At 40.3% G+C, this 12,968-nt stretch overlaps 1 protein-coding gene across 1 annotated transcript; it reads right to left on the bottom strand.

Annotated features, from left to right (window-relative positions):
* Positions 1 to 866: 866 nt before the first annotated feature.
* Positions 867 to 12,950, bottom strand: LOC121813506 (the record flags this gene model as incomplete). The annotated part of the gene is made up of 4 exons (XM_042217313.1): positions 11,598 to 12,950; positions 10,766 to 11,095; positions 1,274 to 1,608; positions 867 to 1,035 (listed from the first exon to the last, which is right to left on the bottom strand). Coding segments are annotated over exons 1-4 (1,015 nt in total), but the record flags the coding sequence as incomplete, so codon positions are not given.
* Between the last annotated feature and the right edge of the window lie 18 nt (positions 12,951 to 12,968).

Genomic DNA, 12,968 nt, shown 5'->3' with positions numbered 1-12,968 from the left:
TGATCAGAATGATTGACTTTAAATATTTTGTTTATTTCCAGTTTTTAAGTCTAAAACCTGAACTATAGGTTAAATGCAGAAATTACTCTTCTGCATTTAACCCATTCACTAGTGAAGCAGTGGGCAGCCACAATCAGGCCCTGGGAGCAGTGTGTAGGGAGTACCTTGCTCAGGGGTACCTCAGAGTAGCTGTTCAGTGGATTCGAACCCCCGACCTTCCGATGTCATGGGCGACCACCACCTGCTAAGTTATCCCTGCCTATAACATATGAAATTTTGTTTTTCTTCCAGTCTGCTGCATTCAACACACACAAAGTTCATAGAAACATGAAAGAGCTCAGTTTGACTTGGACAACATTTCTACATCCAAACTGAGTCAAAGCTCGTTCATTTGTAACTGATCGATGATCCTGAACACAAGCAGGCAGATTATTGATCGTCTATAATCCACAGACCTTCATCTACACTCAGATCATCACACAGCGTTTGTGTTGTCACTTCATTCAGTGTGTGTAGCAGCTGATCTCAGGTCTGTGTTGTTCATCTCTCACAGAACAAGTTCTTACAAACAGCTGAACCTGAAGCTCCAACACAAAAACACTCACTGACTCTGAGATCAGAAATTCATGTGTGTTTGTAACACAGTTTGACTTTGTGTCAGTAAATCTCATGAACAGCCTGAAGATGAATAAACTGTAGTTCAGAGTCACTGACAGACAGCACAGACACACACTGTTGGTCTGAGTCTGAACATGATGATCATCAGAGAAATAACATCAGACTCTGAACATCCAGCTTTCTACAGCGTCTGCTGGATGTTCACCATCATTTATTTATCTTTCTTTGTGTTTGTTCATCTGACTCACATTCAGGCTGAAGATCCTCTGCTTCATGAGGTTTAGCAGGATTCAGTTTACATCCTCTGTAGATCAGGAAACCAACAGCAAAGAAGAAGAAGTACGAGAAACTGACAGACCAACTTTCAGTCCAACAGATCCATCCTCCTTCCCTCCATCCTCTGTCCTCCTGTCTGACCTGCAGGTGAGAAACAGGTGTGAGGTGTCAGCTGTCAGGTAGGTGATGAGTGAAGAACAGAACAGAATCCATTTCCTCTTCAAACTGCTGTCAGACATTATCTACTGCACTCTGATCACATCACTCAGACCAGCTGCTTTCTACAAAGTCTCATCAACAACATCTTTAGAAACAAACATCAACAACCAGGAAGCAGCTTCACCTCTGATCACACACACACTCAACTCTACTCACTCACCTGGAGGAACAACTTCAGGTTGGTGCTGTTGATCAGAGTCATAGGTCCTCCCACTCGCTGGACGACACGACACTCGTATGTTCCAGCATCATTAATCGTCACATCCTTCAGAATCAAAGACACGTCTCCATCCTTCATCTGTCTGTCCTGCAGATCCACCCGGTTCTTAAAAGATGGATGCTGGTCGTCTGGTTCACATCGCCCATCCCGGTACAAAAGCACATATTCATCTCTCAGGTCAGCTCTGCTCCACTCTAAAATAATGATGTTGTTGTTTGCAGCTCGACATGTCAGAGTGACGTCCTGTCCAGACTCAGCTGTGATGTTTTTCTGGTCTGAAAGAGGAAACAACACAGAGCAGAGAGGTTAAAGGTCAAAGTACAACTGTTCACTTCTACAGCAGCCAATCAGAAACACACAATAAAAGATTGTCTTCTGTTATTAGATGATGATCTTTGATTGTGTTTCTTCTTGTGTCCCTTCAGGCGTCACCACAGCGAGTCTTCTCCTCCTCCTCACCTGATCCCGAGCATCTTCATCAGGGCTGATTTGTGACAGAAGGACAGCAGCAAGAGTGAAAGGGAAGGTTTGAAGATGGCAGTGAGCTGCTGTCATGTTTGCTTTGGAGACTCTGACACAAAGACAGGAGGCCGAGCTGAACATGTTCAGATTTTCATTGAGAGCAGAATGGACGAGATTATGAACGAGTTCATCAGAGGGAAGCTCAGGATGAGACGTTTGGAGACAAAGTTCATGAGCAAAGACTGAGACGGATGAAAAACATCATCTGAAAAACAAATCTTTGGTTTTAGAATCTGTTAGTTTGATAAAATGTTGTTGATGGACGAGTTCATTGAGACTCTGGATGTCTGTCAGACTGAGTCACTGCTTTTTATTGTAACAGCTGTACTGATGCTCCTGAATCTGGCCTCTGACACAAACCTCCAAACAGTAAGAATGAAAAAAGAATAAAACTATTAAAACTCTTCAAGCAATAAATAATCAAACCTGAAAAAGAAGAAAATCATCTGGAAACTAAACTGAACTAAACACAAAAAGTCCAAATGGAATAAAAACTCAAACTAATGAGAAAAAACTGCAATAACTCTGTTCCACAAACAACAACATGTGCTGATAATAAGTGAACAACATGTGTGAGAGAAAGCAGCCTCTCATTATAAGACACTGTGAGTCTCTGCATGCTGCCTTTATGGAGCTACAGCTGTTTGTATACACTGAACAAGAAGCTTTGTAGCTGCATCCTGACTCCTGACACTACAACACATCACACTGACACACACATTACACTTCTTTGTGTCTGTGCTGCAAACTGCACCAACACACAGACTCCACCCAGCTTTGTGTCGATCGCAACACTGAATGAGTAATAAACTACTTCTTAGAGAAATATAATCAGCATGTAAACCAGACTGAGACTCTTTATCTCAGAAATAAACTCAGTTTAGTTTCTATCAGTTAAATCTCACCTGCAGAGACGAACAGGACAAACATCAGCGTGGAGCAGAGTGACGCAGTTACAGCAGACATGTCCGTGTTCTCTGTTTCTGCTCGATCTGACTCTTAGTTTGTTCTAAATGTCTGAGTCTGTTGGTGTTTTCACTCAATAACTGAACCTGAGTTTAAACCTGAACACATCAGATTAAATTTAAGGTTTAAATAAAGATCAAAAGTCACTGAGGGTTAGGACGGATCTGTCGTTCAGCTGTCCGTTCAAACTCAAAACACTTTCGATTTAACGTCTCGTATCGAAGTTGCGTCAGGGTGACGTTATATGTGTTGGATTTTCTAGCAATGATATCATACTTCTGACTTTACAGGGTTAACATCCACTAGAAAGGAAATTACATTTTAAATGAAGTCTCACTCGTTTTTGAAACAGTTTTTCTGTTTAAACGTTTTTGTGGGTGGATGCTGACTCTTTCACGCAGAGTGTGGACAGCTGTGGACAGCTGTGGACAGCTATTCAAAGGCTGTTTTCTTGCATTTGTGTCAGTGTTGATGGTATACTTGTACATAAACCACTACATTGGACACTGCTGTGTCACTCCATACCACTGGTGGTTTAATGTTACCATAGATGTATGGCGTGTTTATTGTAATTATTGTTATTTAACCCTGTCATGCATGAATTATGACAACCTCAATCAGGATTTTTTTTTAAGTATTTTTATTTCATCTTTAATATAAATAAAGATAAAGATGAATAAAAAAATACTTAAGGAAAAAAATCTAATTCACGTTGCCAAAATTCGTGCATGACAGGGTAAAGTGAACTGTAACCATGACAACTGAAACTTTTTATATAAAAGACTGAAAGTGGTTTTAGAAAAAGACAGCAAACACTTACCGTTGTTCTTAAGAGATCTGTTAAATCCCAAAACACTCTTCTGATCATCAGGATGGAACAAAAATCCATGTAAAGATAAAAAGTGTGAGTTGGTTAATCCATCTGCTTTCTCTGTAGGTCAAAGGAACCTACTGACTTACTTCTTACACTTCTTACAAACTGCTTTAACAAAGGTCCAAAGGAAACTACTTAAGGTTTGTTCAGCACAAGCATTTTTTAAGAAAGTAAACAATTCAAACATTCAAAGAAATAATGGAACAAGTTCATCTTTGGGTGAACTGAACAAACCAAAGGCGTAGATTTGGCATGGACGGAAGGGACATGTCCCCACCAATAATTTGATCTCTGCGAGTAAACAAAAACAAACCCGAAAAAAACGATCTGTCAACGTCTCATTCACCCAGCGGTGCAGAAAGAGTTAAATTACGTTCTCTACTGGAGTCCTACGTCATGTGACAAATATGGCCAATGTGATTGGCTGTGCCTTTCAGGGAGCTCTGTTTAGTTTTAGCAGCGGCAAGCCTGCGCTGGAGGAGGACGGCAGCAAAAAGAACCTGGATATAAGAAAGTATTTTTCAAAGAAACCTGTAAGTCACTTAAAGCCAAGTTCACTCATAAATGTGTCATAATAACGTTACAGGCTATGCTAGGCTTTGGCCCACATCAGTCTAAAACTGTATGTAACCATGAATAACGTGTTTTGGAAACTAACTGCACAACAGGCAGCACTATTAGTTCTCTCAGTCTCAGAGCAGCATTTCTAATTTTGATTGAAACTGTCAGAGAAAACGGCAGCCTCGAGCAGCCAGGATATTAGTTTACAGAGGCTGTTAGAATTATATGTCTAACGTTAAAATGTTGGTGACACAATAATTTCATCCTAATGGTACTGACATATTCATAGGGTTAATTTTTGAGACAAAATATCATGAGGTAGTCATGATTTTGCAAATATTCCAACCAACACAAAGCTCAGAGAGTAATGGTGACACAAGATCACAGGTGAAATTGGATGATGACTTGTTGGTTCATGACTGTATTTGAAGCACATGTGTGACTGCATGTATTGGAATGTCTCACTGTTATTTATCAGGTGACAGAGGCAGCTCTGCCATGTTGTAGCTCAGACAGAGGTGAAGAGGCGAGGTCACAGGTGACTGACTGATGATTTGGTGCTATAGATTAACTAGTATTTATTATCATGACAATTGTTAGGCTGCTGATGTAAATTGAATCTAAATTGACACGTCTCACTTTTATATGGCACAAATCAATGTGTTATTTTATCAGGTAGCAATATGTCCTAGTGCAGTCAGAGGGGAGGAGCCAGGGCCAAAGGTGAGGCACATCAAGCACAGAATAATAATAATTGTAATCTGAGGATAAAACGCACGTACTGAGGCTGAAAGAAGCTTCAGTGCCCTCAGAAGACTAAAAACATGACTAAGGTCAACAATGACTCAAATGAGATTAAACAATGCTGCTGTGTGTCCACCAGGAGAGACTGGACAGTATAGATGTAAAACCAATATGCCAGCAGTTTATCTCAGTTAACGAGAGGAGCAGGCATGTGTGTGGCTGCTTCACATAGTGGACATTGAGTTGTTGTGTGGGACACCAGTAGTCCATGTCTGTTGCTGTAACAGTAGTTCATGTTTAGAATAGAAAATCTCAGCTCACTGATTTGATCGGGGCAATAGTGCCTAAAATGTTGCATAATGTTGCTGAGAGATCTTTTACTTTGTGGTAATCTTAGACGAGGAGTGTTCCCTTAGTGCTAATGTGTCAGAGATGTTGGTGTAGTATAACTGAAGTAATGTTGTTAAGTCCTTAAAGTCATATTCTTTTATTGTCATGACTGTATTTGAAGCTATTTTTATTTTTGTATGATACCTGATTTATATGGAATATGGCTGAAGTAAACTAAAGCCTAAAATACTTAGTCAGTCATTTGTTTAATAGTAATTTAACATTATATAATTCACATATAAAACTATGAATTGTGATTTTAAATGGTTTAAAAGCATGTAGAATAGCATATGTAGGCAAGTATATTTCTCCTTTTATCAAGAAGCAAAGACAAAAAAAAATAAGAAACAGGGCAGGGTTCGATGGTTGAATCATCCGTCCCCACCAATGCCAAAACCAAATCTACGCCCTTGGAAACAGAGTTTGTTTACTTCCTGGTTTTTGTATGTTTGTCACACTTAAATGTTTCAGATCAAACACATTAAAATATTAAACAAAGAAAATACAAAATGAAGTAAAATCAACACAACAGCAGGTTCAAACACTCAAAGAGCTGCGTTACATTTGAATGTGTGACTGGTTGCTGAGCTGTTTGATGTTATGTGTCAGAGTTCAGCTTCACATGTTTGAAATAATAACACATTTCTGGGAGCAATAATGACAGAATAAGGAGCAGGACAGACGATGACGACCTTCTTCTGTTGGACATGTGCACATCAGTTATATGCATTGATCCAGTGCTGCTTCACAAGTACACACACACAACAGGAAGCGGTTACTGCTTACAGATGAAGGTTATGTGGAGTTAACATCTGATTTACTGTTGACTGGTTTCATCTGTGAAAACACATCAAATGAAATGAATTGAAGAAAAGCTGTCAGACTTTATCTGACACACTATAAAGAAAAAAATCACCTCCAATGACGAGTTTCATCTTTAAAAACAGTCTTTACATTTCAGCTCTGTAGTAACTGGAACATCCAGAGGGCTGTGACTACAAATCAACTTCAACACAGTCAGGCTTTCTTTGTGTTAGCTGGCTCAACTAAACCTGAAACTGCAGTCAGAGACAGCAGGTATCACCGTGGTGATTATCACCTTTCTCTGCTTCAGGCTCTGAGCACGCTCAGATGAAAAGGAGCGTTTCATGTACCATGTGACTTTTCTTCTACACAAAATGGTCCCTGTGAGCGCCACCCAGTCCAATCAGAGACGTTACTCATTGATAACTTCACTAATGTCTCCACTACATGAATACAGGTACATTGTAACAGTGTGATGTGCAGTTTAGCTTCACTCAGTGGCTTCAATAAGTTACAGTTTAACAAGCTGCACATATGAAACATTTCCTCCAGCAGAGAATCAACATCACAGTGAAAACGTGGCTCTAACAGCTGATTTAAAAACAAAACTCTGAACATGAAATGCTCCTGACCAGGTGATCTTTCACCATCAGTTACCATGGTGATTTAGCCTCTTTCTGACACAGAAAGCTCTGACTTTGAGTGTGACACAGCTCACTGAGACATTTTGTTGTGCACGACTACTTTTAACTCTTCAAACAAATGAAATCAACACTTGAACATTTTTCACTTTGATGGTTTTGTTTCCACTGACTGTAGTTACATCATTTTGAGCTCAGATTACATATTTATGAAGTTTTTCACACCTGAATCTTTCAATCATCAAGATCTGATTTCAGTTTTCTCTTTATCTTTGTGAGCTGTGTGGGTTGTTTACCCTCAGTGTCCATGAACAGTGTTACAGACCTGGGATCAGTGTTTTTGTTTATAAGATCAAATATGACCTCATTATGTGAGTGTGAGCTGTGGACCACAAAACCTCAACAACACTAATCCTCGATCAGCTGTTTCACTAAAATTACATCCAAGTATGAACTCATCCCATCGTTCATGCATCAGTTTGTAGCTGACAGATGGTTATGCACATCCCTGGTTGCCTAGGTAACCCTCTAACCTTAGATGACGCTATTGTTGTCACTCAGCAGTACGATTTACTGTAGTTGTTTCAATAGATCTCAAAGATAAGAAAAGTTCACCTCGGTACTCGCTGACTTCACATCAGTGATCAGTTATTGAGTTTTCAGGCTTTTCTGCTGTGTGAGCAGCAGGAAAATACAACCACAGCATAAACACACATACATACAAGGTCAAACACGAGTAGCTACACTTTTTAAACGCAGTGTTCACAGAGTGTGTAAGCACCAAATGTTTGTATGAAGGACAGAGAACAAACAACAAAGGTCAGTGTGAGAGTGTCTCTGTATTTGAACAATAAACTCAGTCGCTCATTACTTTGGTTTAAATTATTTATTCTTTCATTTGTGTTGTTGGCAGAGAAGCTACATCATGTGAACTTCATCATATTGTCACATGTCATCACAGATTCAAAAGATGTAATATTTGTGTGTTTGTTATTAACAATCGTGCCCCCAGACGCCAAAACAGTGCCAGCAAACTGAAACTGAAAAAAAAAACTGTAAGCAAAAAAGAAAAAAAAAGATGTAAGTGTGAAAACTTTTTCTTGTCTTAATGTCAATATTTATTTTTCCGTTTCATTTTAAGGTGGCATCGTTTTAACACCAACAAAACAAAACAAAAATGACAGAAAGTCCATTGAAAATCCAGAATCCATCATGGAGGGTGGGAACATATGATTTGAGCTGATAGGTGCTTTAATTGACATTAAGTGTAACCCAAACCTTACATTGCACCCAGATTCTGAGCGAGTCAAGGTCAAGGTCAAATTATTTATATAGCACATTTCCAACAGCCTATGCTGCACAAAGTGCTTAACAATAACAATAAAATTAAAAACAACAATGTAATACAATAATAACAATAGAAACAATAAAATAAAGGAATTGAAACAATACTAATTAATTTAGATAAATCCAAAATGCTTGGGTCATAATGTGTTAAAAGCCAGAGCATAAAAGTGTGTCTTGAGTAAAGATTTAAATTGCTCAAGAGTTTGAGCAGATCTAATATTAAAGGGGAGACTATTCCAAAGTTTGGGACCTGCCACAGAGAAGGATCTATCACCACGAGATTTGAGGTTAGTCCGTGGAATGGACAACAGTAGTTTTGAACTAGATCTCGTGGGTTTTCCTGGAGCATAGGCAGAGAGGAGCTCTGACAAGTAGGGGGGGGCTCGGGCGTTGAGTGACTTAAAAACAAAAAGTAAGAGTTTAAATTGGATCCTGTAGGGGACAGGGAGCCAGTGTAAAGAGGCTAAAATTGGGGTTATATGCTCTCTCCGTTTGGTACCGGTTAGCAGGCGAGCAGCAGCATTTTGAATCATCTGAAGGCGATGGATGGTGGCATGATCTAGGCCATAATACAATGAATTGCAGTAGTCCAATCTGCAAGTAAGAAAAAGGTGGATGATACGCTCGAAGACGTCAGCCGGAAGGTATGGCTTTATCCTGGCTAGCTGTCTTAGCTGAAAAAAACAGGACTGAACTACTGCACTCACCTGCTTATTCAATTTAAAAGAACCATCAATGTAAACTCCGAGGTTTTTTACATGTGTTTTACAATACGAGGAGAGGGTACCCAACGTGCTGTCAATATGATTGAAATTGCCAAAAATGACAACCTCAGTTTTGTTTTCATTTAGCTGTAAAAAATTTAATGATAACCACTGTTTAACGTCGTCAAGGCAGCGTAATAAGAGCTGCGGTTGATCTGATCCTGATTTTAAAGGTAGATAAATCTGTAGATCATCCGCAAAGCAATGAAATGAAATGCTGTACCGCGAGAAGATGGAGCCCAATGGCAACAAATAGAGTGCGAAGAGGGCGGGACCCAAAATAGAGCCTTGAGGAACGCCGTATTTAAGAGGAGCTAATTTGGAGTTGTGGGGGCCCATATTGACATAAAAGAACCTTTCTGTCAAGTAGGAGCGAAACCACTGAAGGGCAGATCCTTTTAGGCCAGCATGCGATTCTAGCCGTGATAACAGGATGTCGTGATCAACCGTGTCAAAAGCTGCTGACAAGTCCAACAATAAAAGGGCAGCAGGGCTGCCAGAGTCCATAGTTAAGAGAATATCGTTAAAAATCCTTAAAAGTGCTGTCTCAGTGCTATGTAATGATTTAAAACCAGATTGAAATTTTTCTGAGATCATATTAGAATCGAGGTGTGCCTGCAACTGTAGATAGACCACTTTCTCCAAAACTTTAGATAGAAAAGGGAGCTTTGAGATGGGCCTGTAATTAGACAGAACAGTTGGGTCCAGGTTTTGTTTTTTAAGAAGAGGCTGAACTACAGCTTGTTTGAAGCATAGTGGGACGCAGCCTGTAGCAAGGGACGTATTAATCAATTTCAGAATAAAAGGGCCAACAATATTAAAAGTGTTTTTGAGTCATACAACAAAGGGTTACATTTATAGGTGTACAGTTCTAATGGGAGAGCTGAACTCAACAAAGCTGATAGGCACATTTTGCCACAATTGGATGAGTCAATTTGGAGCCAAGCTGGAGTCTCTGTGGTAAAATTACTGATCCAGCATATTTCGAATATTTGCTGCCCAATAATAAGACTGAAACATTGGCAAGGCTAATCCACCCATTGGCCTAGTCCTATGCATGAAATCTTTACGAATTCATGGACTTTTGCCGTTCCAAATAAATGCAGGGATATGCTTATTCAGTGTTATAAAGGCTCTGACATATACAGCAGGAGATCGTCAGCATATAAGGATATTTTGTGCTCCTGGTCAGCTCTGAAGATGCCCTTAATGCAACTGTCAGCTCGCAGTTTAATCGCCAATGGTTCAATTGATAATGCAAAAAGAAGAGGGGATAAGGGACAATCCTTGTCTCGTACCACGGAGAAGTGGGAAATAAGAAGAGAATAACAATTTGTTCTAACACGTGCCATAGGTGAGGAGTCAAGTAACTAATCCATGAAATGAAATTAGGGCCAAATCCAAATTTATTTAGAGTATAAAACAGATAATCCCACTCCACCCGTTCAAATGCTTTCTCAGCATCGAGTAATAAGGCAATTTAAGGGGCTGTAGTTGACTGTGATTCACTTTCACAGACTCACAACCACCAGCTTCACCCCTCCCCTCCCCCTCCAGCTGTAGGCTTTAACATTGAGTTTCCCCACACATGTTTACAGACGAGTTAGAGAGCAAGAGAAGAAGAGACGGATTCATAAATGTCTTTGTTTCTGCTCTAACCAAACAATGCTGCTCTACAACTCTAGACTACCAGCCACAAAGACAACAGCTGGAGAAACATCTGTCTACCTCTGACATCCACCAGCTCATCCATACAACAAACATCAACAACCAGGAAGCAGCTTCACCTCTGATCACACACACACTCAACTCTACTCACCTGTAACAATCAGGTTGAGGCTACTGATGGACTTCCATGAGCGAGTTTCTTCCATGAAGAAACGACACTCGTATGTTTCAGCATCATTAATCGTCACATCCTTCAGAATCAAAGACACGTCTCCATCCTTCATCTGTCTGTCCTGCAGATCCACCCGGTTCTTAAAAGATGGATGCTGGTGTGTTGAATCAGAGAGACCATCCTGGTACAAAAGCACATAATCATCTCCCAGGTCAAATCTCTCCCACTTTATTACTCTAATGTTGTTGTTTGGAGCTCGACATGTCAGAGTGACGTCCTGTCCAGACTCAGCTGTGATGGTTTTCTGGTCTGAAAGAGGAAACAACACCTTGACATTGAGTTTTTAGTCATGTTGGATTTAATGAACCTCTGAACATCCACCAGGTCACCAGTGACCCACTGAGGGGGAATTTTAGCCTCATGCTAAACATGCAAAGTGTCAGAAACTACAAGATGTTAGCTTCCACAGAACAACAACATGTGCTGATAATAAGTGAACATAATGTGTGAGAGAAAGCAGCCTCTCATTATAAGACACTGTGAGTCTCTGCATGCTGCCTTTATGGAGCTACAGCTGTTTGTGTACACTGAACAAAAAGCTTTGTAGCTGCATCCTGACTCCTGACACTACAACACATCACACTGACACACACATTACACTTCTTTGTCTCTGTCACAGCTGGATTACAGATGTTAAGTGTCCACCCAGCCTCGTGTCTCCTTCACACACAGACAAACTGAATCCAGATGAAAATAATCCTCCTGTACTTCTTGTTATCTCAGAGAGAAACTCAGTTTAGTTCAATCTCACCTGCAGAGACGAAGACAAGGACAAACAGCAAAGTGCAGCAGAGCAGCGCAGTGCCAGCAGCCATCTCTGTGTCAGTATTTGTGCTGATCCGACTCTTAGTTTGTAATAAAGCTGAAAGTCTGCTTTGAAGAACAGATCTGACTTTCAGCAGCTCACTCTTACCCTGTAGTTTGTGGTTCATTTAAGAACCTTGGAAACCTTGGCTGTTAAGTTGAATCAACAGGTATTATCAGGCTGACGTCAGCATGATGTCATAAACACGCGATAAAACATCAGAGTTTTAGTACAGCCTCTTGTTCTCTCCTGTAGTCTGAGTGTAGCCATTATAACAGTGAGACGGCACTGCCACCATGAGGTCAAACTGGAGCGTTGCAGGTAATAATTCTCATCCTGAACACTGTTGGAACATCAGACCTCCTCACGCTGTGAACTCATTGTTATTCTAAATATTTCTAGTTTCACTTTGACCCAAACCCTAACCCTGAAATGGGCTGTACAGCTTTTATACTTTGACAATGACAAAATATTATTATCTTCTCCCAAATCCAACGTGGCAGTCTGCTGCGAATCCTCCCCGTCCACATCCGACCTCACCTGGTATCTGCTCCTCCTGGAATCAGAAACACATGGACACAAAAACACATCCTGCCTTGATTATCTAATGTTATCCTTCATCGTATTCTAAGGCCCAGTTCAGGACATCATGTTTGGACTTCCTGACCCAGAGACTTATAGAAAACAATTATCAGTGTATGTGTAAAAATCCTCTGCACTCTGCGTGTACCTGCAATATTTCAGATCCAGACAATATCGCTGAATGAATCTGTTAACTCTGAAAACACAGAGTCAACTCATTTATGAGCACATTTGCATTATGTATATATTAATTTAATAAAACAGCTTTATTTAATTATTTTTAGAAACAATTTATAATTTTGCCTTTCACACCTATTTTCCGTGTGAACAAAAGAACGTTCAGCTGTTATCAGGTTCCTCTCCTGTCTCGCTTGTGGAGTGTATGTAGACGACCCACGAACAGACATAGGCAGAGAGATGGAACTTGAAACCAAAAGCGAGCCTTTATTTGGCTGGTGACAGGAGAGCTAAGAAACCTATGAACAACTATGACATACTGTGATAATATGAGGGCACTATGACACACACTATGACTCTGTGACTATGAGGACATGGGGGTGGGAACACAGACGAAGCAACAATGAACAAAGGGAGACAGAACGGGTTGCAACCTGTCCAATAAAGGATCTCAGATCAGCTGCTGCCATCTTGTGGCCACAGTTGGTTACTGTCTCTGAAAGTTGTCTCATGTTTCCTGTTGTCCTGCTAACAAAGGCTGGAGCTCATGCTCTTTTT

Source organism: Haplochromis burtoni, unplaced genomic scaffold (genome assembly GCF_018398535.1).
Source record: "Haplochromis burtoni strain Fernald_Lab_line unplaced genomic scaffold, NCSU_Asbu1 Contig_1810, whole genome shotgun sequence".
Lineage (NCBI taxonomy): Eukaryota > Metazoa > Chordata > Actinopteri > Cichliformes > Cichlidae > Haplochromis > Haplochromis burtoni.
Note: the sequence above shows the minus strand (reverse complement) of the source record. Positions and strands in the feature narration are given on the sequence as shown.